Here is a 25,530-nt window from a genome sequence, read left to right as displayed (position 1 = left end):
TTCCTTAGAGCCGGGCACAGGCAGCTCCCACCCCGGTAACGTCCGAAGGCAGGGACCTCCCCGGTGGAGCAGCGAGCTCGGTCACCCCATCCGCCGCAAGTCGGTATCCAATTTCACGATGGCGGGGCCTGCGGCAAATAAGCATCATCTGCTCCGGATTTGGCGGTACCCCCCCCTTACCTCGTTTCGGTCTCTTCTCCCCGCTGACCCGCTCAGTGTTTCCACTCCACCCGCTCCATCCTTCGTTTCTCCGTTCAAAGCTAAATGTGACTAAGCATCCGAAGCAAAAGCCTGTCGCTCTCACCTGCCAAACCGTTTTCGGTGCTGCTGCCTCTCGTGTGATGCTGAAGCTGAGCGTGTCGTCCCTGCGTGCATGTGTGCGCGCGCGTGACTGACCTAGCGCTCGTGAGCCAACCAACTGCAGCTGCACAAATGAAGGAAGACGCTCGTGAGGAGTGAGGCGCGTGGGCGATAAATACGAGGCATAAAAATATAAAAATGACCGCGAGTGACAATTCTGCTTTATTTTGCCAAGGCTGCACCTTGCATTGGGTCTCCATTGACGTCATATAGGAACATCACCACCCCCTCTAATTCACCTGAGCACACGCACAAGCGCGAGACCCTCCTACAAACGCAAACGCACTCACATGTAGAGGCACGCACCTGACTGCTGCCACATTAAAAGGGCACAACTGGTATTAATCAAGACAGAGACACACTCACCAAAAAATGTAAACGCTTAAAAAAACGTAAAAGCTTAAAATCCACTTGTGCTAATAAAGATTTTATTTGAAACAGTAAAATACAAAAACTCATCAGAATTTTCATTTCATTTCATTTTAATGTTGTAAAAGAGGCAAGTAGGAGGAGAAGGATGTGAAGTCTGACTCACAAACTAGTGGTGTGTTTAAGATGTCCTGTAATTAACAAACATAAACTGGTTCAGTGATGTTGTCTCTAAATTCAAAGAAAGGACATTTCAGTTCATTTTCTGATGCAATATATCAACCTGTGTTTGCTGCAGGATCAGTCAGGAGGGTATTGGGTCTTTGGTATACGACTCTCTGTCCAGCTGGGGGGCTGGAAGACAGTTTAAGGACCTTGGAGCTTTTCTTGTGTGTACTGCTGGGGTCCTCTAGCCAAATGTCATACAACCTTTCAGGGAGGATGGGTGAAATGATTTAAGGACACATATCACTGTATGTTTTCTCTGTACAGACATGGCTGAGCCAATGAGGTATGTTGAATACATGGGAATTTCTTCTCTTCCAAACACAACAACAGTAAGGTTGCTTGAATTAATTTCTTCCCTCTATTCTGTCACCAAGCCAGTCTGGATCTTTACCCATGGGTCAGTGTTGTACAAGGCTGGGAAATGAGCCAGACATAAAGGTGTGCTGAAATTTGATTTCATATAGTATTTTCACAGCAAAATCTAGGCACAATGCAAGCAGGCTAAATGCTAGCTGATTTCATTCATGTCCTAGAAACTGATAATAAAGAACACTTGCAAAAAGAAGAAGGCAAAAAAGCTAAACATTTTTTGACAGTAAAACCTTTTTTGAGGTGTTTAAAGGATATTAGCAGTGACAGGCAGATAGAGGATGTCTGTCTCTGTGTGGATGATGATATCCTGGGAGATATTCTTCTTTGGATCAACCTCTCCTGCTTGGACTGCACACATGGCGAACAGCTGAACCTGCAGTTCAACCTGCAAACCTGCTGCCACCTAGACAGGCACACACACACACACACACACACACACACACACACACACACACACACACACACACACACACACACACACACACACACACACACACACACACACACACACACACACACACACACACAGAAAATATACTTATGTATTTGAAGTAATTTAAGAAATTGAACTGCAACTATTCCACTGATGATAAAAATGCCTGACTCCTGTTTAATGTCAAAAACATGCAACAAGGGTGTCAGTTATACTAAACATAAATTCAATTCTTGTGAACTTGGAATAAAAGCTAATTCAAGTCAAGTCTTATTTAATATAGCTATATATCACAAAGTATGCCTCACAGGGTTGGTATACAATAAAACAGTGATGAGCAACATTAGCAAAATATATAAAAATGTATAAATGTGAGTTCGACTACATAAAAAGCATTATAAACAGAATATTTGACATATTCAAATTAAATCAAAATGCCTACCTCAGAAGTAAAAAGAAAAATACAAAAAGAACAATACACAATATGTACATAAGACTCCTGAACATTCATACCTGGATACAAATAAAAACACATATAGAAAAATATGTAACATAAAGTACATATATGTAACCATGTGCACATAGACGGAAAAGCCATAGTTTTAGTACTTATGACAGGGTACGTGAGGTTGAAAGCTGGTGTAAAAAGATGTATTTTGAGTTTACTTTTAAATGACTCAACTGAGTAAGCCACAGGAAGATTTGAAAGAGGGGCTTGGTAAAAGAAGGCCTTACTGCCTTTCTAATGTTTTATTTATTTTTGGAATAGTCCTTGCAGGTTTATGATGGGGACTAGAGGTGATAAGTAGGATGGTGCAAGACCATGTAATACTTTACAAGTTATAAGTAGAATCTTGAAGTCAGATCTAACATGTACAAGTGGCCAATGTAATGAACAAATAACAGTTAAAATGAAAAATGTTTCTAGTCTTGGTAATATCCTTGCAGCAGTATTTTGTACAAGGTGTAAATTGCTATTAGTTGATTTGAGTAAGGCCAGAGAAAAGTTTATTACAACAGTTAAGCCTAAAGGAGAATGAATAAGTGAATAAGTGTTTCAGCCTTCAGCCATAGAAAAAATAGGATTCATTTTGACTATATTTTCTACGTGGAAACATGCTGTCTTTATATTATAAATCATAAAACAGAGATTAGGGTCAAGTGGGACACAGAGATTTATAGGGCTTTGTGAAAATCTGTAACCAGCTATGCTCAGTTTTGAATCAACAACTAGCATTTCAGTCTTCTCAGAGATTAAAAGGTGGACGTTACACATCCATTGTTGGATTTCTAATAAGTATTTTTGCCAGCTGATGACAGGCATTAGGTTTAATGGAGATGTAAATCTGAGTATCACCTGGATAGAAATAGGAACCTACTTTGTAGTAATTTATTAATATACCAAGGAGCAACATGTAAATTGAGAAAAGAATAAGACCGAGCACAGATCCAAGTGTAAAAGTAACAGCGTTGTCAATCCACATACAACAACTATGTGGGCAGAAATACGTGATTGTGCTGTTGCAAATAAGTTAGGTAGCAGCCATTAGCCAGTTAGTGAGCTAAGCTACTAGCAAAAAAGCAACGGATATTCAAGACCCTTTTGAATGAAGTCAAGACAAGACAAACTAACAGCTTTATTCCCCTACTTTGAAAAGCAAGCAAAAGTCTATGAAATAGCACATCTTTGCAGAGGGCTACCATCTTTTTGGTTTTTGGTTTGGGACACGTGCAAACAAGAAGAGGATGTTCTGTTGTTTGAGCTGGACAGAGTGATCAGATCTCAATGCGGACATTAATACAATGTATGAATGCAATCAGATTCAATCATATCTAGCTCTTGCTACAAGACACATTTTTACGCAAGGTGTAAAGGGACTAAAAGTGAAATCTGGCAGATAAATATGATCTAAACCATTACAGCCAGTGAGACCAATATAACTTTCAGGTGCTGTAAAGAATGTGGTGATCAACTGTGTTGAATACTGCACTGAGGTCTAGGAGCGCCAATATTGAAACTGAGCCAGAGTCTGAAGCAAATAGTAAATCATTTACCACTTTTGTCAGAGCAGTTTCTGTGCTGTGGAATTTCCTGAAGCCAGATTGATGAGGTTCATACAGATTATTGAATGAGAGGTGATCTATGAGTTGCTGAGGCATTGGTTTTTCAGGGAGCGTTGAAAAGAATTGCAGGTTTGTGATTGGTCTGTCGTTGCTGATCAATCAGGGTCCAGGTTAGGCTTCTTTATGAGTAGCCTGATAAACACCTTTTTTAAAAGATGCAGGCATAATTCCACTAGTAAGTGAGCCGTTTATTATCTGAAGTACTAGTGGGCTGAGAATTGGGAAATGGTCCTTTACTTGGGAGGAATAGGACCAGGTAAACGAGTTGTGGGCTTTGAGGAAAATACCAGTCTAGAAAATGTTTCAAGGGAGATTATCTCAAAAACTGTTTGGATGTTATCGCCACATCCTCGGTGGGAGTTGACCGGGTGGAGGATACTGTTTGTCTGATTTCATCAACATTAGTGGTGAAAAATAAAGTCAGCTACAGTAAGGGAGGTGTTACATATATGGGTCAATTTGGTAACCGTGTAGAAAAAAAGTCCAAAAAGAGTCGAAATGCCTGATAAAACCCCAACCTATAGTTGTGTATTTGTACAGAAATTTAGCCACCACTGATGGAGGCTCAAAAAATGGCGAGCTAGTGATTAGCAATCAACGTGCAGCGGTGTGGAAAAGGAGATATTGACTATACTAGCAGCATTACCGGGTGCATGGATGGAGTTATCTCTGGGACTAATACACACAGATACTGAGGCTGATACTGAGGCTGATAATTGGGGCTGTTTGCCAATCGAAGAAATAGCCTGGGAGCTCGAAATGCTAGGCAAGTGGCACCTTTTGGATGATGCTGTAATTTGTTTGGCTTGTGTGAGAACATTAGGAAGATAGGTTGTGGGTGACCTCAGTTAGAGGAGCAAAGTGATTAAAGGGTTCAAGAGAGTTAATTTCTCCATTGGGATTATAGAGAGAAAGCTTCCTCCTGCCTCTCACCACCATTGTCCAGGACGACCAACTGGGAGTAGGGCTAGTGCCACCCCGTAGTGGTGTGACTGCTGAGACAAATGGGGACTGACAGCCCGAGTGTTCTAGACGGGCTAATCGCTGGAGAAGATCCATGATGAGAAGCTCAGTGGATTGAAGCTTAGTTTGTGATTGCTGATGTCACGTTCTTTGTGAAGAGACCTCAATTGGATGGTCGACGATGGTCAAAGTAAGGATATTTACCCAGGTTGTCCTTCTCGCAATGTGAGCAGTTCATTTAGCTCACAGACTCACACTACTATTCTAAACCCTAATTCTAATATGATTTTAAACATGTAATCATAAAATAATACAAGACTTTTACACACACTAAAAATACAGATGGACACTTACAGGTCCAGGATTGTAGATGACCCGGAGGCCTGTAGCAGGAGATGGCTGTTTCACATGGAACCTGCAACGAGACAGATCAAAATAAACCACAAATAGTTACAGGTCAAGGTTTTCCCTTTGGACCTGAAGGTGACCCACAAATTGCCTGCACCGCTTCACCGCTTCTTTCTGACATACTAAAGGACATTTGAAAACAGCTGTAAGGCTGCAACTGATAATTCCTTTTATTATATCTGACATCATCCACCCCTCCATTTATCCATTACATGATATTTTACCTGCATGTGTCAACACCCACATTCTTCATCACTACAGTAATGGCAGACGAGGTGCCCTCCAGCAGTGTCCCAAAGTCAACTCTGGATGGGAGGAGCTGGAAACCCCTAATTATGACGTTTGGATCCGTCAGAGAAATTGTTCGACACTTCCTCCTCACTGGCTCTTCCACTGACAGGAACTGAAATAAAGGATTCAGAGTGATGTGTGTGAATGTGAAAAAGCGAGACAACAACATGAGCACTGTCTTTGAGAGAGAGATAGAGAGACTTAGGCAAGTGTGCATGTGGTATTTTAGGGCCACATTTTTTCCATAATGCTATGATTACAGTTTATCCTGTGCAAAATGGGTCACTTCACTGATCATCACCTGTAGATGATAGATTGCTTTAGGTTCTTTTTTTACTATTCATAGAACAAATTTAATCTATGAAAACTCGAGGATACAAAACATAAACATTTCAGGATGGCTTTAAGGGTAATAAGTAATTTATCATACTTGATCGATGGGATTGTTTTTTCATACAGTGATGTATTATAGACTTATATTCTTATATAAATGCACATGTATATGTTTGGATACCTGTTGATTTGGTACACTGCGAGGTTTAGAACTGAGGATAGAGGATGGCAATCTGACTTTAGTCCTCCTGGGCTTTCCAGTAACATCTAACTGGACTGCCTTACATTGCCCAGTTGAGCCCTTCCAACTGCTGTCACCTGGCATGGACACACATACAAAGACATCACCAAGCCTGCAAAAATTTGGGAAATGTGATGCATATCTTTTTGAGTGTCATCACCAACACCCTCAAATGGGACAAAGAAGCAGGTTTATCCAGTGCTTTATGTATTTGTATCATTGATTCAAGAAATGGGACGGGTATAGTGTGCTTTCTTGCCTGATAATGCTTTAAATAGAATTCAGACTCAAAATGTCCCTGCAATATTCAGTGTGGTTCCTGATTGATTATACTGTCGCAGCTCTGAGCTTCCCAGCAATCAGAAAAAGGTTCTTTAGGTTAATTTGGCCCCTGCACCAACATTTGATCCATTATTGGTGAGGTCACTCATTGGGGTATTCGTTTCATTATAAATAAACAGAGAGTCGAGGAACGAACCGGCAGTCTGAGGCGTGGGGTTGGTGGGTCTCTTTTTAGGCATCTTGTCACTTCTTCCTGCATGACTGAGAGCAAAACACCATTAAATCAAGCAATATCACACGGCAAATGTCAACATATTTTACATATTTTAGCAATTTATGAAAAGAGGTCAACAGATTTAGATGTTTTATAATTCACCTCAACTAACGTAAGATGAACTTATTTTAAATCATTTACTTCAAATTTGATTTAAAAGCACTTTTGTTAGATTTCATGTAGACAGTGCACAACACATTTAAATTAATTCACACTACATAATACTATAAACAGATATTGAGCAGTCTATAACATCCTCTTCATAAATTACCTTGCTGATTGAGAGGGTGTTGGGTTCAAGGGTCGTGGGGCTGCAGACAAACAGAATGGACACGTAATACAGTATGAATGTTATTGAATTTTTTTATGCACTTATATAATTGCTATAAAATCGATTTTTGTGTTTAGCTTTAAATTAAGTTTAATTCAGCCTCAGTTTCTGCAAACAGGTTACCAAATGGGCCCTGGCAAGTTTCATGTCAACAGCTTGCAGTAAAACACTAACAGTATAATAATTTACTGTTTTCTTGTGGGGCATCTTTCAGGAAAATATCAGTATTGTCTGTCTTGCGGATTGGAGGGAGATGCATGGACAATCTCTTCATGTCTGGTGTTTGGTGCTGAAGGAGGTTCTGGGGAGGAAAAAGCAACAGTGCTGTGGCTCTTGGTATACATTTTGTGTTAAGATCTATGTTAGCTACAGATTGCTCAATAATAACACCAGGACTAAAACAGTGACACACAACACTCACAACCACTTGTTAAACAGTATAGCCCACTATGTAACTTAATCATTATTTACTAGCTATCAAATGTTTTATTTCAAATGTGTTTAAATGTGAAATATTATTATATATAGTACATTTAAGTGACTACATACATTACCTGGTATAATGGAATATTTTCTGGGTGGAAATATGGAACAACAATCTTCTTCCTTAGGGCCACTCTACAAGCCTTCTCCTCACATATCTCATGTCTGAAGTAAATTCGCACACAGAGTACATTACAGATGAAATGATAGCTACAAGTGCAAATTCAATTCATTATTTCCAATGCAGCAGTACTTATAATTTCCTACTTTCTCCTTTTATCTAACATGCGCCCTTCTTTCAGTAGCAATGCAACAGTTGTTGTAGATACAACACAGAATAAAATGTGTGGCAAAAAAATGTTTTTACCTGTATTGTGTGAGTCTTTCATTCCATTTTGACTCCTTTTCATGAGCAAAACTAGATTGAAAAGTAGTGTTTAAGAAATAAAATCCAAACTATTAAAAAAAGTATTTTAAGTAGTTAAATATATTAAATAGATGTCATCTTTCCAACCTGTAACTAGCTGCTGTAGCTGTGTCCTCCGAAACATCAGACTTCTCAACTGTGGCTCCAACTCCTTGACTGTACAGACTGGCTATGTCCACTGTGAATACACGCAGAGGAAATTAAATGAAGTGTACATTCCCCAAAGTGTTCTGACCTCTTAACATTAGACAAAAGCTAACCCACATTTACCACTCTATTCTATTTTATTTGAGTTGTGAACATGTAAAACTAGGGAGATGTTCAAGTGAAACCTACATGTTGTAAGAAGCAGTCACCCACCTGAACTCCTCTTGTCAAAAGTGTGACCTACACCCTCCTCCTCTGCAAAAGACTATAAAATACATAGTTCATTATTTTATTATTATTGTTTGACATAGTTGTGGCCAAGTGTAAATATTCTTATTACACTATATGTTTAATATTGAGTGTGCTGTGTGTGCTGACCAGGACCAGATTGAGCAGATCACTGGCATGGACACACTCCTCCACAGTGCGAGGGTCTTTAACCATCACCTCTTCTGATATCTGCTCCCTCTCCATTAAACACTCAATGTATTCCTACAGCCAAAGTCACATTTCAACATGTGTCAGAATTAAGCAAAAAAAAAAAAATCAAAAATTATAATTTACAGAAAAAAACAAGGGTCATTTTTAAGAGTCCAGTATTTGTTATCTTTTGTGTCATTTTAATGTTCTAACCATTTTTGAGATAAATTTCCTGATAATAGAACAATACAATCAAACTGACTGAGTAGAAATCACAGACATTGCTGTTTTACCTTCAGCCGAGTGTCTACAGTATGTTTGAGTGGAGTGGTAAAGGGTCGGTACTGGTACAGTTCCCTCAGCTTCAGGACCTTAGGGCAGCTCCTGACAGGTTGACGTTGTGCTGCAGAACCATCGGACCTCTCTCTCAGAGTCAGACCTTGTCCTATTTCAGTACCAAACAGAGGACCAAGAGTCTTCTTCTGGAATAGAGAGAGGCACAGAGGAGGGATAAAGTCAGTGTTTGGCTGTTGATGTGTTGTTTGCCTCTGTGTACATGTACTGCGTGTTTATGTGTACCTATACCTCTTCTCTGGGGAAGTCGTGCCAGCTGCGGTTTCTAAGGTTGGGAGGGGTGATGTCTGGGTTCTGTTTCCCTAGCAACCACCTAGACCACACACTCTGGTAGCTAGGCTTTATGATGGTAATGCCAAACTCATCTGGAAGAATCACAATAATCACATTATTTTCTGGAGACTGAGATAGTTTTTTCTATTGCTCTTTTTATAAGAAAAATAAGAAAAGTGTCAACCCTCAGTTAATCGACTTCAAAAAAAATTGTAGATTTCAATGTAATTGAAAAGATACTGATCAGTCCACCTTCTGTGTCTGGCAGTGGCTCCTTCAGCAGTGCTATGGTGGGCTCTGAGTACGCCTGGTAGAGCAGCTCTTCTACAGTTTGAGAGCTCAGTAGTTCTGTGCCTGACCCATCTTCATGCACAAGGAACAGCCTGGAATGCAATATGTTTTTTCAAAGTTTCTGTAATGTTGCCATCTACAAAAGCAACATCATGTTCCTGTTTAAGAGAAGTTTGAACTATTGGCTATTTGACAGTCGGTTGTGGGTTTCCTGTTTTCCAGTGTCAAATAATAGCAAAAACAGTTAAATATTGATGACCAAATACTCTCAAAAAAGCCATTCTCGTGGTCTATGTATGTACTTATGTATGGAGGCTTACCTGGGACTATGTTCTCTGTGTTTTTCATGAAGCCTGGCCATTTCTCTGTCTTCCTCCTCCTCTGGCTCCTCCTCATGATGTTTCAGTGTGCTTGGAGCCGGGCTGAAGTTCAGCACTGATATCTGCCCATCTTCCAACACCTGCAACACACACACACACACACACACACGCGCACACACACACACACACACACACAGGTAACACACGCACACACGCACACACGCACACACACACACACACACACACACACACACACAGAGATCTGAGAATGAATCGACTGAGGCAGATAAGATTGTTTTTGTTACTCATGTGATATATTTAGCACCAGTGTTTTTTCTCAGCAGTGATGGTTTTCTTTTCACATCTGCAAAACTGTCACAACACTTCCCCCTGTGCCCTTAAAATAGAAACTCAAGCTGATAAGACTTTAACCTTGTAACTGACCAGGGTTTAATAAGAGGAACGGTCATTATTATAGAGGCAGCGAAGCACAAGGAGAGGGAGGAGGCTCTGCAGTTTAAAATGCTGAAATGACTGGAGCTTGTAGTAAGACTCACAATGGATTTACATATATTTGAAATTTGTCATACTTCCCAGCACAGAAACAAAGACGAGTATGAGGGACTGTAGATTCTCTCTGTCTTCCTGTGCAAGCCACTTTCAAACACGTGTGTGACGACACTGAGCCTTCCTCTTATAATACTGGTAACTGACCTGGAAGTGGTTCCCATCAGGGTCTGTAATGTCACAGGCCACCTTGTCAGTGTGGCTCATGGTGTAACTTCCTGGTTGGTTAGTGGAGGTGTCACCCTTTGGGCTGGGGGTTATAAGGGAGTCGGATGAGTACACACACTTGCCATCACTGTGGATCTGCAGTAGCCCCAAATTGGATGGGAACACCTTGGACACATGTACAAACACAAACAAACATGTCAGTAAAAAGACAAATATGTGATTGTGTATTTAGCTATTCATCTGTGGCAGAACTCATAGGACAAACATACACATTTTAAAGTCACTATTGGTATAATTAAGGGTGACACATACAGTAGTAGCTTTAAACATAGATGTCATATTTTTCATAAACCACCCACCTGATAGGCTCCATTGTTATTCCCAGTGATGACAGTTCCATCTGCCAAGAAGACGTGAGCAGTGTGTCGCTCTGGGTACATCACCACGGTGGCGTAGCCCTCCTTCTCCACCAAAACCACCCGCTCTTTGGTTGACACACTTCCCTTGTCACTCTCATATGCACTTCTCTTACCATTCTCAGTCATAGTCTCTTCGGCAAACACACTCTCCGGCTCATTCTTATACACACAATTCTCAGCACTCTCCCTTTCATTGCACATATTCTCACACTCACTCAGCTCTGTGCAAACATGTCCCACACCCTCCTTGTCACATATGCTCCCTGCACCGTTCCTGTTAATCTCTTCCCCATCGCCACAAGTACCCTGAATATGCGTGTTCTCATTAATGCTCTCCGCACAGCGTGTGATGCACACACACTCTGTGCAGCCACATGCACATTCAGAAGTTGATTTAAGGGTCCTGCTCTCAGGCTGCTGCCCTGGAAAGGTGACATACACAGGGACTAAGGTCAGATAAACATTGCATTTGATTTAAAAGATCAGTGCATGCTAATCTGATTGATACATGTGTACGTGTGTGCTGCAGTTTCTGGGTGCAGGTGTGATTGGCTGGTTGCTGTGTGTGAATGTGAGCCAAGTGTTACCTGTGTGCAGCAGTATGTGTGGCGGTGTGTTTGGTGGTCTGTCTTGGTAGACCCTGGTGATCCTGGTTCCGTCCGCATGTTCGACACTTAGAGATCCATCTGGGTTCTGGACAGAAACCACCAGATCCTCCCGGCTCAGCATCACCTGACACAACAACACAGGGTTACTCTCTGCAATTAAAAAAAAACCCATAAGGACATTTTGAGTGAAATATCAAAAATTTGAAACGAAACAAGGAAAAACTCATGTAGAGTTGTTGAAATATCGTTGTAAAATTAATAGTGATTCTTTGAAAATAAAACGACACAATGGTAGAAATGCCTGGCAACCTGTGTAGTACCAGAAGCACTCTTACCTCATGGGTGATGGGGTCTGTAGCCTTAAAGGCGAGGAGAGAGGTGGTCGGTATGTGTTTGTGTGTGGTCCCAACAGTGCAGATTCGAGCCCCAGAAGGAATCGTAGTTAACCAACACCCTCTCTGAGTATCAGTCTCCTCTGTGCTCTGCTCTGTACAGACACATCCAAAACATACAAAGCCAGCATGACGTTGCATCACTGCAAAATACACTTAATTATCTTCCTCACAAGGGGCCAAATAAATATCATTAGACATTGAATGAAATATTGTGTTGCAGATTAACCTTTCGTGTTGTCCTCAGTTTCTTTAGCAGTGTTTTCCTCCTTGACCTCAGAGTCAGGCACCCACACTGGACCAGAATCCTGGCTGAAACTGACAGAGCTGTCTGCAAATAGTACCTGTAGTACACACACATGCAGCTAATGATCTGTGGCCTGTGGGTATATTTAGTGTGATCAGAGTTAGTCACCAATTTAGCACAGAAATTCCCAACTAGTCCTTTATATATGAATATCTATAAACGGTATGTTTACCTCAGTGGAGCCGTCTCTCATGTATCGTATCACGGCTCCCTGGCTGGTGACAGTGCGTGACAGTTCTTTGGAGATAGAAGGGTCCTGAAGCTGCCCTACCTCTCCCCGACCATGAAGAGGAAAGCTCTGTCGCACTAACACACCCTGCTCCTCTGAGGACATTCCTAGACACAACACACACACACACACATATTATGTAATGAATATCTCAGATTAAATATACTGTATGTATAGAGACAGTGCAGCTAGACTAATTTGTAGACATCAAACCAAATGACAACAGATGAGTGTCCACGACAGTTTATGAGGAGTAGTAGTAGTAGTACTCTGTTGTACTGGACTGGAGCTCCTTCAGTTGATTTTTATTCTCACTTCATAGCAGTTTTGTAAGACTACGCTTCTGGGGATGAGTATGTACAGTACATACAGCACCAGTCATAAGTTTGGACTTTCCCATTCACTTTAATGAGAAAATGTGTCCAAACTTTTGACTGTTATGGTATACACTCCTTGGAAAGAGCATCACTCACCTTGTGTATCCTCTCGCAGAAATTGTAGCAGTAGACCATTAGGGACAGACAGGTTGAGACTGTTGAATGGACTTGACGGCAATTCTGGCTGGCCTTCACACACCTTAGACTACAAACAATAACAAACAAGCACATAAAGTATAACATCAACTTCATGATGAGTCGAATAAGCAAACCTACAGGTCCAAGATGTTTATAGTATTTCATAATGTGGTTTAACAGTATGTGAAACCTGGAACTCTGGAGGTCTGATCTGGCTGGTTGGGGTGTGTGTCTTGGAAGGAGATAAATCCAGGTCTCTTCCCATAGAGCCTTGGGTGAAGATCTCTTGAGCCCTTGTTTCAGTGTCCTGGGAACTCTCTAAAACATCCCCAAACCGAAACACACCGTTAACACTACCCATGATATAAAGAAAATTCAAACTTTTATACTACAAAATAAATAATAGGAATCTTTGGAACAGTGTGACACCTGTGCATTCTCCTGTGGATCCGTAAAAACTGTATGAGAGATGGATTCCATTATCCAGCACTGCAGAGAGGGAACCCTGCTTCACTATTTTAATCTCCACAGGCTCAGTCACTGGAATGGACACAGACAGACACACAGATTATGGTGGTTTGTTCTTCATTATCATCTACTAATATATCTAAAATAACAGACAGCCACTTGTAGTCATGTCTCTGGACTCAGTGCACTAATGTCTCTAAAGTATCAGCATCTTTACCTTTAAAATCTTCTTTTTTGTCATTGTTTATGTCTTGAGGCTTAGGGGGAGTTTTCGCCCCATCAGTAACAACTTGATTGATGTGTGTGTAGAAATGATGCCCATCCTTCTTCACAGCCACTTTCATCAGACTGGAACCTAGAGGAAAAATGGTAAAAAAAAATGTAGAAAACCATCAGTGCCTGCTACTCCCAATAGCTGTCAGTAAAGAACAGCTGGGTTTAACTTTGTTTTTCATAATTCATAGCACAGAAAATAATGTTATGCTTCTACACTACAGAAAAAGCTTTTTTTATACAAACATGGAGAGACAAAATGTACCGTAGTTTTCTCTAGTGATCTCATATCATGATGTTTTCAAAATCAGAAACTGCTTTTTTTGTTTGGACAAAGGCATTTTCTTTGTGTTTTAAAAATATGCAAATTTTGAGCATTTTTTACAACTTCACCTTCAACAAAGCTGATGTTCTCCACAGTGATTTGTCCTCCATCTGAGGGGAAAAGGTACTGGAGATGACCTGACACATGGATCAATCTGCCATCCATAATGTAGCCTGTGAAACCCTACAAATCACACACACACACACACACACACACACACACACACACACACACACACACACACACAACCATACATACACAATGATGTATTACTTTTGATTGATGTAGTAACGATCTGCAATGGTGATATCAAAAACATGGCAGACAGAACTTTACTATCTACAATCTGCTCTTAATTTCTCTCTTTTCTAATGCAAACATACCCAGTTAATTAATGATTTTGTCTGTGTGCCCTCACATTAAAGGGTACCTCTGTCTGATGCAATTCTTTGTTGTCCTCCACAGGGGGCGCTGCAGTAGTAATTGACTCTGTGGGAGTCTTGGCTGAGCTGACTGCCGTCTCTGCTCTACTCTTTTTGCCACTTGCCACAGTCTTCTGGCTTTTCTTGGCATCCGTCGACTTAACATCCTCTTTCTGCTGCTTGCCTTTTGGTGTATTGTCTTTCTTAGACTTCTTAGCCATCTCTTCCTCCTTCAGCTGCTCCTGCTCCAGCTTCCACGCCTGTAACCTCATGCACACAGTAATACACACTGCAGTCAAAGTGCGAGGGACTACAAAGTCATGCCATGGAGACTTTGGAAGAGGCATTCTTCTGTTTTTTTAGCAGATAATAAGTAATCTAGAGAAAATGATTGGTGTTGATTAGTACTGACTTTAAGGGAGTCTTTTCTGATGACAGGCTCCAGAGTATTCTCATCTGTTGCAGAATCAGTAGCCTTTTCATCTAGTCCAGAAACAAAACAAACATTTTATTTGTAAGATTAGATTAGACTCATTTGATCCCCAGAGGGGAAATTTGACTAGGAAACAGTCTAGTGAGGCAGGAAACAGACAAGAAAAGAGTAAGAAGATCTAACAGTATGGTGGTCAGTACAGTCTCAACACCAGAGCCTTATGCTGACAAGCTATAGTACCTTTTGGAGAATCAGCAGGACTGAGACTTCTGAGCTGCATTGCTTCTCTCTCTGTCTCTTCCTGTCTTGTCCAATCTGAAATAGTGTCTGCGACATGCTCCAGGTACTTCCTATCAAAACATATCATGGAGCTTTAAAGCCTATGTAGTGCACTATATTATCAGTGAGGTTATGTGAGCTACTGATTGGTAAAAAAAAAAAAAAAAAACACCTGAAAACTGAACCTGAACTTGCTCTCTGACCTGAACTTGACATCAGTGTGAAGGGCTGCTTCCCAGGGCTCCTTGCACTGGTGATGAGGACCCATTGGATTGTGACAGAAGATGTATATGGTGTTGTTATGGCTTCCCCTGAAGGTGTCCAGACAGCGATATTCTTCTGAGGCTAACTGGAGTACCTACACATAACGAAAACACGTTTTTTTCTGTGTTAAACTGTAAAAGGTGAAATCTGTTTGACAGGTTTCAGTCCTGTAAATGAGTCTTGCACTCAACTGCCACACTCACTTTACATTTAATAGTAAAATCCTACCAGCAAAGAAAACTTTTCATTTAATTTGAAGTATCTGTGGAATGTCTAATCTGATAGCTCTGGGGGGTGATTTAGCATACATTAGATATGTTTTAACACAATTAACATAATAAACAAGTAGTACCACCTAATGGTCAAACCAAAAAAAAGAAAGAAAAGATGAGACAAGATGAGACAAGATAGGTCACCTGTGGGAAGATGGCAGCATCATGGTGTTCAGCATAGTGCCAGTCGAACAGAGATCTCAGCCTACAACTTTGAATGTCAGATAAGTCCAGCTCAACAAATACTCTCCCACTGATCTGCTAGTAGAAAACAATAAAACATTATTGGGAGGAAAACCAAAACAAATTCTCATTATTCTATTAATATAACATAGAAAATGAAGGTATGACAGCAATACACATATATAAACAATACCTGTGTGTTAGTAGAGTCTTCAGTTAGAAATGTGGGACCTATAATTGAAAAAATGAATCATGGTTATTACAAAATGCTGTTTCTCATGTAAATAAAAAACCCTTTATTTCAACTGTAGTCTGAAATACACATTTAAGACATCTAGAAGCCAATGTTACAATGTTATAGTGTCACAGTGCCTGAATTGACCAACAAAGGATAGCAGACCTTTTGTACGTAGGTTATGAAGCTGCTGTTTAGCATACATCAGTGGGTTGTCCCAGGGGTTTATTGTGGGTGTCTGTTCTTGTGTTGGTTCCAGTACTCCCAGTGGTCTGGCAGCATTCTGTAGTATACCGTGCTGATCCGGACTGGTGAGAGGCATACTCTCAAACACACTCTGATGAAACAAACGCTCCACCTCCGGCCATGGCACAACATCTACATGACATCATTACATTAAAATGTAAGACTGGCCAGCATCTTACACCAAGTAATTCACTTTTTGCATCAATACAGTAAAACAATACAAAAAAAGATGCAAGTATACTGAGCTGAAGTGGTTGGCCCTGACATGTAACTCTCACCGTCTGCACAGTAGTGTTGCAGTTGCTGTTTGATTGCCAACCAGCAGGAGTTGCTGTCCCTCTGCTGAGCTGCAGAGTGGATCAGCTCCCACACTGGAGACAGCTTCATCATGGACATCTCCACCTCTGCTGGATCAAAACCCAGAACCGCCTAAGACGGAGAGATGCACGTACTCTTACAAACACTCACTAGACACATACAAACACATTTATGGCCAAAAGATAAAAATAGGAACAGTGTACAGTTGATATTACATTAACAGTCTATACCTTTGGCTCATTAATGTTTTTGAACCAAAATGACAAATACTTACACTTACATCCCTTAAACGCAGTGCCCTTCCATCATGATGTCTGATAACTAGAGGGTTCTCAGGCCTCCTCTGAGGCTCCTCTGCTCCAAACTTCTCAACAAGCCTCTAACACAGAAGACAAAAGAGAAATTCAGACATAAGTAATTAAATAATGTGTCAGAGTGTTGGAAATGTCTGGACTTAATTGTGCAACCTTTATAATTTCAATAAAAAGTGCAGAACTCCCTATCTCTCTCTCTCACACACACACAAATACACACACACACACACACACACACACAAACACACACACACACACACACACACACACACACACACACACACACGCACGCAACATCAGTTGACTTTAGAAGAGTCAGATAGTTTCAAAGCAGTAAAAGTTGATTTTTTCCAGTAAATAATCCAGTAAATAATTGTAGGAAATTTCTAAGGATGATCAGAAAAGAAAGCAAAATGTAAGGAAATCACATTCACATCCACCAGGAACCAATGTTCCCGATAAACTGTTTGTTTGTTTATCAGATTCTTTCATTATTTATCACACAAATGCTAAAAGTGCAATGTATAACTTCATTTTGTAGCAGTTTTATGTACTATAAAGTACATACTTTCTGTGCTGTGTATGTGCATATAAGCTGCTGTCTACTGTGATTATAGCACCATCTACTGGCCTTGTTTGGATGTATTTGTGGCCCCACTACTATTTTACAATATTTGTAGTTATTGTGGTTGTACACAAAAATATCAGATTTCTCTTCACAATAAGAGTTCAAAGCAAGATGGGGGAAAAAAGGATTTCAATATATTTACAATTTCTGTGTATGTATGTACATCTGAGCTTTCTTCTTGTGATACATATGATTATAGCAGTGATTTGTGGACTTTTTTCAGTAGACAGTTCAAAATGCAAAAAGCATAAAAAGGGGCTCTTAATGTTTTCTTAAAGGGAACTTAATCACTAAAATACAGATCTCATGTTAAAAGATCATGTCCATGCCCCTTATGGTGTAAAACATTCCTGGTATTGTATGATGACTGAGGTCAGAGTTAATACAGAAAATACAAGTTTAAGTTTGCTATATGTCATACATACAGTATTATGTACATATACGTACATAATTCAATGCAAAATGTTTAGTAACACTTAAAATGTCCTTAGAAATACAAATTTTAAAAAGAGTTAATGAAAGAGGAGACCGCATTAGCTCTCACACTCTTTCCCTCTGCTCAAGGAAGCAAGTATTTCAGCCTCCCCCACCTACGTCACATCTCAGCCCACCCTACTTTATGTGTGCTGCAGTGACAACGCTCGCAACGTGACACTGATTGTGATTGGCTGTCCTGGGCTTTGGGACTGCCCCTGCCCACTGAAATGGAAACCATTCATTTCTTCTCTGAGTGCTACAGACCCTCCTGCTCAAAAGAATGTGCTGCATTGGCCGGGAATCGAACCCGGGCCTCCCGCGTGGCAGGCGAGAATTCTACCACTGAACCACCAATGCTGCAGGTGGGGGACTCATGGCTGCAGACATTTTTCTAAGGACACTGAAAATGTAACTGTGTCTTCCATTATATATGTAGCACATGCCAGAATGTTTTGGTGTATGACTGTTATACCTCCTTGTCACTTTGATTCTGCACTGTAGTCAACAAGCTGTTTAACAGGCGGCTCCTCTCCTCTTCTGTGTGTACCAGAGGCAGGAAGCTTTGCAGCATGTAGCTAACCAGCTGATGGTCTAACCAGGGACCACTGTGAGGCGCTGGCTCCTCAGCCACATGGGTCGCAATGGAGACAGGCTGCTCAGCAGAAACCACCACCTACACACACAAATGCACAGGTATGCATGATAAGTAAGGCTACACTTTGTATAGTTTTAAGTTAAAATTCACCCATCTTATCAGCCTAATGCACAAGTGTGCAGCAGCAGAGATGAATTATCTATCCCATTCTTTGAAATTAACACATGACAGAAAGTAATTTCCTAACATCTTACTAACATCACATAAAATCTCACTATTGTGCCTCACAATAAATATATTTAGACAGTCTTTATACCACTCACAAAATCATTAATCCGCTGACCACAAAGTGCTGACCTCACACATAGGTAATGAAATAAAAAAACTACACACAGAGACTCACAATACACACAAACAGACCCACACACACAGACCTGCTCCAGGATACAATGCAAGATAAGGGGCACCGAGCAGACTTCAGGGGGAACCAGGTCCAGAAGGTTGCTATAGTAACGCATGTCCACATCTGTAGAGAGAGGAGGCTGCGCTGTCTCTGTCAACAACGTACAAACAAATAAAAAAAGAAGACTATGTTGTCATTCCAGTTAGATTTTTGTTTATTTAAACACAAAAGGAAGCACTGTTAAAGAGAAAGTTTTTACCTTTGTCTGATAGGCTCTCATCCCGCATCGACTTTTTCTTGGAACGTGGAGTCATGGGGGGAGGGGTCGGTACAACCTGGCACAAGAAACACACAAAAACACATAACAGTCAGTGGATAAGGTTTAAAACACTGGAATTACACACCCAGTCAATTACCTTCAACTGGGAAAGTTGCTCCTTAGTGTCAGCGAATATCTCATAATATTTCATGCTATATGAAAATAAAAATACACATGGCTTAATAGCAACAGCAATGGTTTATAGAGTAACTGTATTTCAGTAACTCATATTTTAATAACAATGTACATGCTCAGTGTGAATAGTTTGAATCTGTGGAGTTGCATGCATGTGTGTATGTGTACCTCTGCAGGCTGCGGATCAACAACAATGGGTACAGTGATGAGTCTCATGTTGTCTAGGTAGTGCTGATGCTGCCTGCGCCAGTCCAGACAGTCATAGATAAGACTGGCCACACCATCAAAGATTCCGCTTCCCAACTCAAGCTGGAAACACAGTACACCAATAAACATATACAAATAATTATAATGGATGGAATGGTTAAAGTTAAGACTAAATGTACAAACAGCAGAAAAGTTGATAATCTGCAATATTCTGTACAAAACAAGTCAAAACATATCTGTCAGCCCAACTCACCACAGCCTCAGGGTCCTGCGTGGTGAAGGGAGGTAAGATATCTGGGACAGTGTAGCTGAGCTGAGCCAAATCATGGAGCTTTGTGTCTGGCGGCCCGCGGTCCAAAACTAGTCTCAGATCTGACCAGAACAGATCCAGCTTCTTGGCCTGTGCAGGTAGCTCTTCACCATCATGAACCTCTGCTTATGGCACACACATAAAAAGTCATATAAATTATAAAATCTGTTCTTATTGAATAAAAAACGAGATTCAGCAAATACTGAAGGCCCTTCACCTGCATCCAAATCTGGAGAGGTTGGCTGACTCTTCTCGTTGCCCTCAGAGGTTTGTTGTTCCTGCTGCCCCTCAGATGTTTGTGAATGCTCTGAATTCAACTTGATGACGTTGGATACATGAACACCCAATGCATCAAGCGCCCCGATCAGGTGGGGCTTGTAGAAGCCCAGCAACAGGATGTAGTGTTGAGGACCATCATCTGGCTCATCATCTTTGCCCACACACACACAAAACACACAAATTAATCCATTATTGTTTCTCAAACTTCTATCTCTTGTACATAAAATACATAACCACTACAATTTCTCTACACATATACACTTACTCATTACCAAATGTTATTACATATAAAAGAGATGCAGTCAAGCTAAACTGAGGTGAAAAAAAAAACAGCGTAGCTTTTTAAGCTCCATCAGCTACAGCTGGTTTACCTATAAACTGAGGTGGATCAACATCATCCCTGCGTTTGAGCTTAGTCTTCTTGGGAGGTCCCACAGGTGAGGGAGGATTCTTTCCCTTCTTGTCAGAGCCCTTGGCACCTCCTTTGTCCTTGCTGGCAGAGACAGGAGGAGCCTTTGCATTTACCTCTTCAGCCTTAAACAGAAATAGACAAAAATGACACCACCAAACAGTTTCTAAACTGTCTCAGGCCTACAGCTAATAATGTTTTACTCTGCTCTTTTTTCCTGCCTAAAAACATATTTTAAAAAATGTATGAAATGAAACTGCAGAAAAATGAGCATTAATATCCCATAAGGTCATCACATCATAGTTTGTATTTTATCAGTTCATCACTCCTTTAATGCAAAAATCGCAATGATTCTAACAAAGTTGCAGCTGAAACTTGAGGGCAAATCCACTCTAGTTCCACATTATTACTAACTTATAAGAGAATCATTAATGTAGAATCACATAAACGAAGAAACACTCACTTGCTCCGCTTCTCTCCTCTGCTGATCATTGTCTTTAATCTGTAGCAACTGGAACTTCAGTATTTTTGCCATCAGATCACAGGGAATCTCCTCTCCTGCATCCAGCAGCACCTTTGCAGGCTCTGTAACCTGCATACACACACAAGCACAAGAGCAAAGCCAGCCCACACACACACACACATGCAAGCAATGAATTAAGTACCAAAACACACACAACACACTGTTAAACAACCAAAAGACACTGGCACACTAAAACACACAACATACTCAAAATATTAATTCTGTCTGAATCAATGTGCTCCTCCAAAACACGTCATTCTTACCTCATAGTACACAGGAACATCGTCAGGTTTTTTAGTTTTAGGATTCCCCAGTTCATGGATCTGTAATGAGTAAAGAGACAGTTTTCATTTGACAACATTATTTTTATACTAATTTGAGTATATGCTACCTCATTAAGAAGATAAGCTGGTGTAAAATACAGTAGACAGAGGTTACAGAGTTAAACTATATCAGTTTTCGGTTATTTTCATTTATAGCAGTTTAAATACAGCACTGATCCAAACAAATGTGGACTAGCATAATGGTAATATAGGAGGCATTATTAATAAAATAACTTAGACCAAAACTAAAAATACCATCGTCAGGGTGGTGTCCCAGGTCACCGAGGTGAACAGTTTGCGTTGTGGCTGCTGTACTGCCAGGGCCAGAGCCCGGATCAGCTCCTCGTCCTCTGGACTCATCCCAGCTACCAAACACACACAGGCATGCCATGATTCCTGGAAAAGAGCATTGGGATACAATACAATTATACACACGCATCCAAGTCAACAGCTACAAGTTGCACTGTCTGATTTCACATCACGTTTCTCCCACACAAATGTCCATTACAGATACTAGACAGGTGTTATACAAACGCTTCAGGTGCGCTGTGCTTCAGATGATGATGTAAGAAAACCAAATGCAAAAGGGGAGGAGTATCACCCAGGTGGGGTAGTTGGTTGCAGTCTGAAACTTCACCGCTAGATGCCACTAAACCCCACACACTAACCTTTTAATGTTCACAATAAAGTTCAAATATGACTTTCTAACAGAAGTGACTGATGAATGATAGTGACAGTCAGAGGAATTTGTTTAGCAGTGAATTTTGCAATAAGTGTGCCCTACTACTGAATTGAGATTATATTTTGAATCCCGTTTTACCGAAAGTTGTACCTAATTTACCAGGTAAAAGTTGCCTCAGTAGAGTGTGACATGTAACAAGTTAAAACACCAGTTCAGTAATAAAATGAGAAACGTTTTGAACCTATAATTCAATAAAAACAACAACTAAGGTGGCCAACAAACCTCTTCAAACTGCTCCTTGATGAGACCAGTCTCCCAGTTCTTGTTGGCAACCGCTGTGTTGGGCTTTTTGGCTGAACCCTTGTTAGCTGCCTTGGGTGGCATTTTCACTATTTAAATGTAAAAAAAGCATAACATAGATATGATAGTCATAATATTCTCTTGGCTGAAATTAAATGAGTGAAAATAACCAAGTTAATGGTGAATTTCCTCCTCTAGCGTCGCCTAGTGCTTGTGTTGCCCCTGGCAACTGTAGGACCTCTTCTTCTATAGTATTAAATTGCGGTTGGCAAATGAAAAGAGGCTCATTACTGCCACGGATTGGACTGGAGGCGGAACAAGATAACAACTCTAGATTCTTTCTCCTAAATCTTTTTCTTTTAAACACTTTACTTCCTTAGTGCCTCAAGAAGGTGATAGCAACTGTAGGACATCAGTGTCAAAACACATTGATATTTCATTATGTCTAAACGATTATTAGGGCCATGATTGGAAAAACATTCTAAGATTTTGAGAATATAAGTCGTCTTATTTTGAGAAAAAGTTGTTATTTTAAGAGGATAAACTGTTACCACTAGAACAATGTATTAGTCTATATAATGGGGCAGTATCAGAGGAGCAATCTGCCACCTGCTGAATTGAGGAATCCCATTTTCTGAATTTATAGCCCACTTAAATACAGATTTCACAAATAATGAAATAGGTCTAATACTTTGGCACATCAGCAACAGATTATTATGAGTATCAGGACTTTGAAACAATTGTGGAAAAGACTGTGTCTATTCCAAAGAAAGAAATTGCCTCTTTATTCTCGTAAGTTCAAAAGAAACAACATTTTCTCTCAGTGTGGCCATAATACTCCCAGAATACCCCTCTGAAACCATGACCTAGTTTAAAATGGTTATCAGATTTCTGTAGGTGGCTGCTCAGTCAAATAATGTTATCATTCCTTTTGCCCACTGGATGGCAGTAGTATCTGTGGGCTGTGAGACAAGAAGCCTGCTGGATCAGAACATACTTTAATCCACAAATAATGGTTATTTCTTATATGTACATTGTTATTTCACATTTCAAATACATTTTAATTATTATTGTGTATCATTGTGGTCATAACAGTACAGTAATATGGAATTAATCCATACATTGCAACCATATGACATTAAAATATTAAGCAAAGACCGCTCACACACACATATACACAAACTCTTCTTTAAAGGTATAAATGACAGCCGTTACAAACATTAATTCAACTTGATCTAGTCACTGCACTTGAGCCACAGAGCTGTGATTGCCATTTTACAAGACAGCTGGTTTGGGTTTCAGTCTCTGAGTCACTGAAAAATGACCCAGAGCATCCAAAGAATGAAAATGTGGACCACGTACACTTGAGTGTCTTTTTAACAGTATAATGAATACTGAAACCATTGTTCCACCAGATGAGCCAGATGAATCTACTTTGATATTCTGTATGAATATAAATCTATTTTGAACCATGATAATAAACCCTTCATACAGCAAAAGGGATTTAACCTTAGCCAGGTTTATTTAAGGAAACTGAGATTTTAAATGGTAATTAGATGAATATCGAAGTGGAACAATATAAAGACACTGTATATTAAATGAATGATAATGAAGAGTGAAGTATGAAAGGGGTCGTGGGCACTTCTCTGATCCCCACTCTCAGGCAGCGATTAAATGAGATACAACATCTTTTAATAATGATCATTAGTGTTATTTTTTTTAAGAATTACAATTCAGTTCTTGGAATAGAAATGACCTTTCTCTGTTGCTGCTTTAAGTAAAGTGGTGTAATAATAATGACTGCTAGTTAATTAATTTTTTTATTTAAAAAAACCCAACAAAATATTTTTTAGCACTGTTTGTATTCGATTAAATAAGTTGATATACAATCTCAAATGTCCAAATGAGTGCAAAAAGCTGAATGAGGAGCTTTTCAGGAGAAGACAAAACTATTTCTTGACTGTATTATGATACTTTACTTAAAATAATGAGCAATAAGCAAAAAAGTGAAACTGGGAACAATTTCACTTTTTTGAGTTTTTGTTCAACCCAGCAAAAGTTTCACAAAAATAACAGCAAGGTGAAGCCAACCAGAAAGTCTGATTGTTATGTTTTTCTGAGGGATTTATCTTGGCACATGATTTTTATGAACTTACAATCATTACACCATTGCATAACAGTTTGCTACAGGTAAGTTTTTTTTTTTACTGTGCAGAGCTGCACAGTCTGAATGAGGTCTATTTGAGTCAGAGAAGATGCTCCATTTAGAAATTAATGACACAATACAGAACAGCACGTACACTGGGCCTCTATAAACGATGACGCAATGGGACTTAATTCCTGGAATGCCTTTTGCTCTGCTTATTCAAGAATCTCATGCATCACATCTCTTTACCAGAGTCATGTTTTGGCATAGATCCCCAATCAGTCCTCTCAGAACAGTTATTTAATGCAAGGGGCCATTGTCATGAAGGTGATTTCACCCAGGCAACGACCTAATTTCAGCAGCCCACCATAGAAGGTCAAAAGTGAGACAACGCCCACTTGTTAGATGCCAGAGAAATCCATAATGGAAGCCAACAGCAGTTCATTTGTCATGGAGGGGCTCTCAGATCCAAATATTTCAGATACAACATCTTATGAAGGTCAAACACTACAGCCAGATAAACAGTGTAGTGACACTGAAATAACACTCCGTTCACTCTGCCACTAATAGCATAGCAACATCTCAAAATATCAGTATTTTTTGGGAATACACTGCTGTTAAACATATTTATCATGTGTCTGGTAGGGCTATTTTGTTTCATTGAGCAGCAGGCGTAATGTTTTATTTAAGATCTTCATGCGCTTGCTGCTTGAACACATCTTACTCAAGTGGATATAATATGATACTGATAGGTAGTGTGCCACGTCATACATAAAAACCAAAACTGGACATGAAAACATATTTGAGTCTCTGAAACGGCAAACAAAATGAGA

The 25,530-nt window shown here is 40.1% G+C and overlaps 1 protein-coding gene and 1 non-coding gene across 2 annotated transcripts; both read right to left on the bottom strand.

Moving 5' to 3' along the window:
- Positions 1 to 4: 4 nt before the first annotated feature.
- spag17 (sperm associated antigen 17) lies at positions 5 to 22,635 on the bottom strand. The gene is made up of 51 exons (XM_062444477.1): positions 22,534 to 22,635; positions 21,825 to 21,965; positions 21,510 to 21,569; positions 21,181 to 21,315; positions 20,686 to 20,848; positions 20,253 to 20,465; positions 19,979 to 20,160; positions 19,687 to 19,827; positions 19,324 to 19,399; positions 19,096 to 19,214; positions 18,539 to 18,739; positions 16,922 to 17,026; positions 16,608 to 16,758; positions 16,249 to 16,461; positions 16,042 to 16,079; positions 15,810 to 15,926; positions 15,333 to 15,487; positions 15,091 to 15,200; positions 14,830 to 14,900; positions 14,414 to 14,677; positions 14,064 to 14,178; positions 13,615 to 13,752; positions 13,359 to 13,469; positions 13,120 to 13,247; positions 12,888 to 12,996; positions 12,358 to 12,521; positions 12,108 to 12,222; positions 11,822 to 11,973; positions 11,466 to 11,610; positions 11,061 to 11,300; positions 10,819 to 11,009; positions 10,439 to 10,624; positions 9,725 to 9,864; positions 9,366 to 9,496; positions 9,072 to 9,205; positions 8,780 to 8,968; positions 8,445 to 8,558; positions 8,280 to 8,331; positions 8,007 to 8,097; positions 7,860 to 7,910; positions 7,564 to 7,657; positions 7,199 to 7,310; positions 6,950 to 6,989; positions 6,601 to 6,665; positions 6,063 to 6,199; positions 5,482 to 5,660; positions 5,204 to 5,264; positions 1,585 to 1,732; positions 1,013 to 1,174; positions 532 to 599; positions 5 to 424 (listed from the first exon to the last, which is right to left on the bottom strand). Exons 1-51 carry the CDS (start codon positions 22,633 to 22,635, stop codon positions 5 to 7), a joined length of 6,939 nt encoding a protein of 2,312 aa, XP_062300461.1.
- On the bottom strand, positions 18,353 to 18,423 carry trnag-gcc (transfer RNA glycine (anticodon GCC)). Its single transcript has one exon. It is a non-coding gene; the product is annotated as a tRNA-Gly (tRNA).
- Positions 22,636 to 25,530: the final 2,895 nt, after the last annotated feature.

This window comes from Scomber scombrus, chromosome 23 (genome assembly GCF_963691925.1).
Source record: "Scomber scombrus chromosome 23, fScoSco1.1, whole genome shotgun sequence".
Classification (NCBI taxonomy): Eukaryota; Metazoa; Chordata; class Actinopteri; order Scombriformes; family Scombridae; genus Scomber; species Scomber scombrus.
The sequence above is the reverse complement of the archived record's forward strand: the minus strand, read 5'-3'. Positions and strand labels throughout refer to the sequence as shown.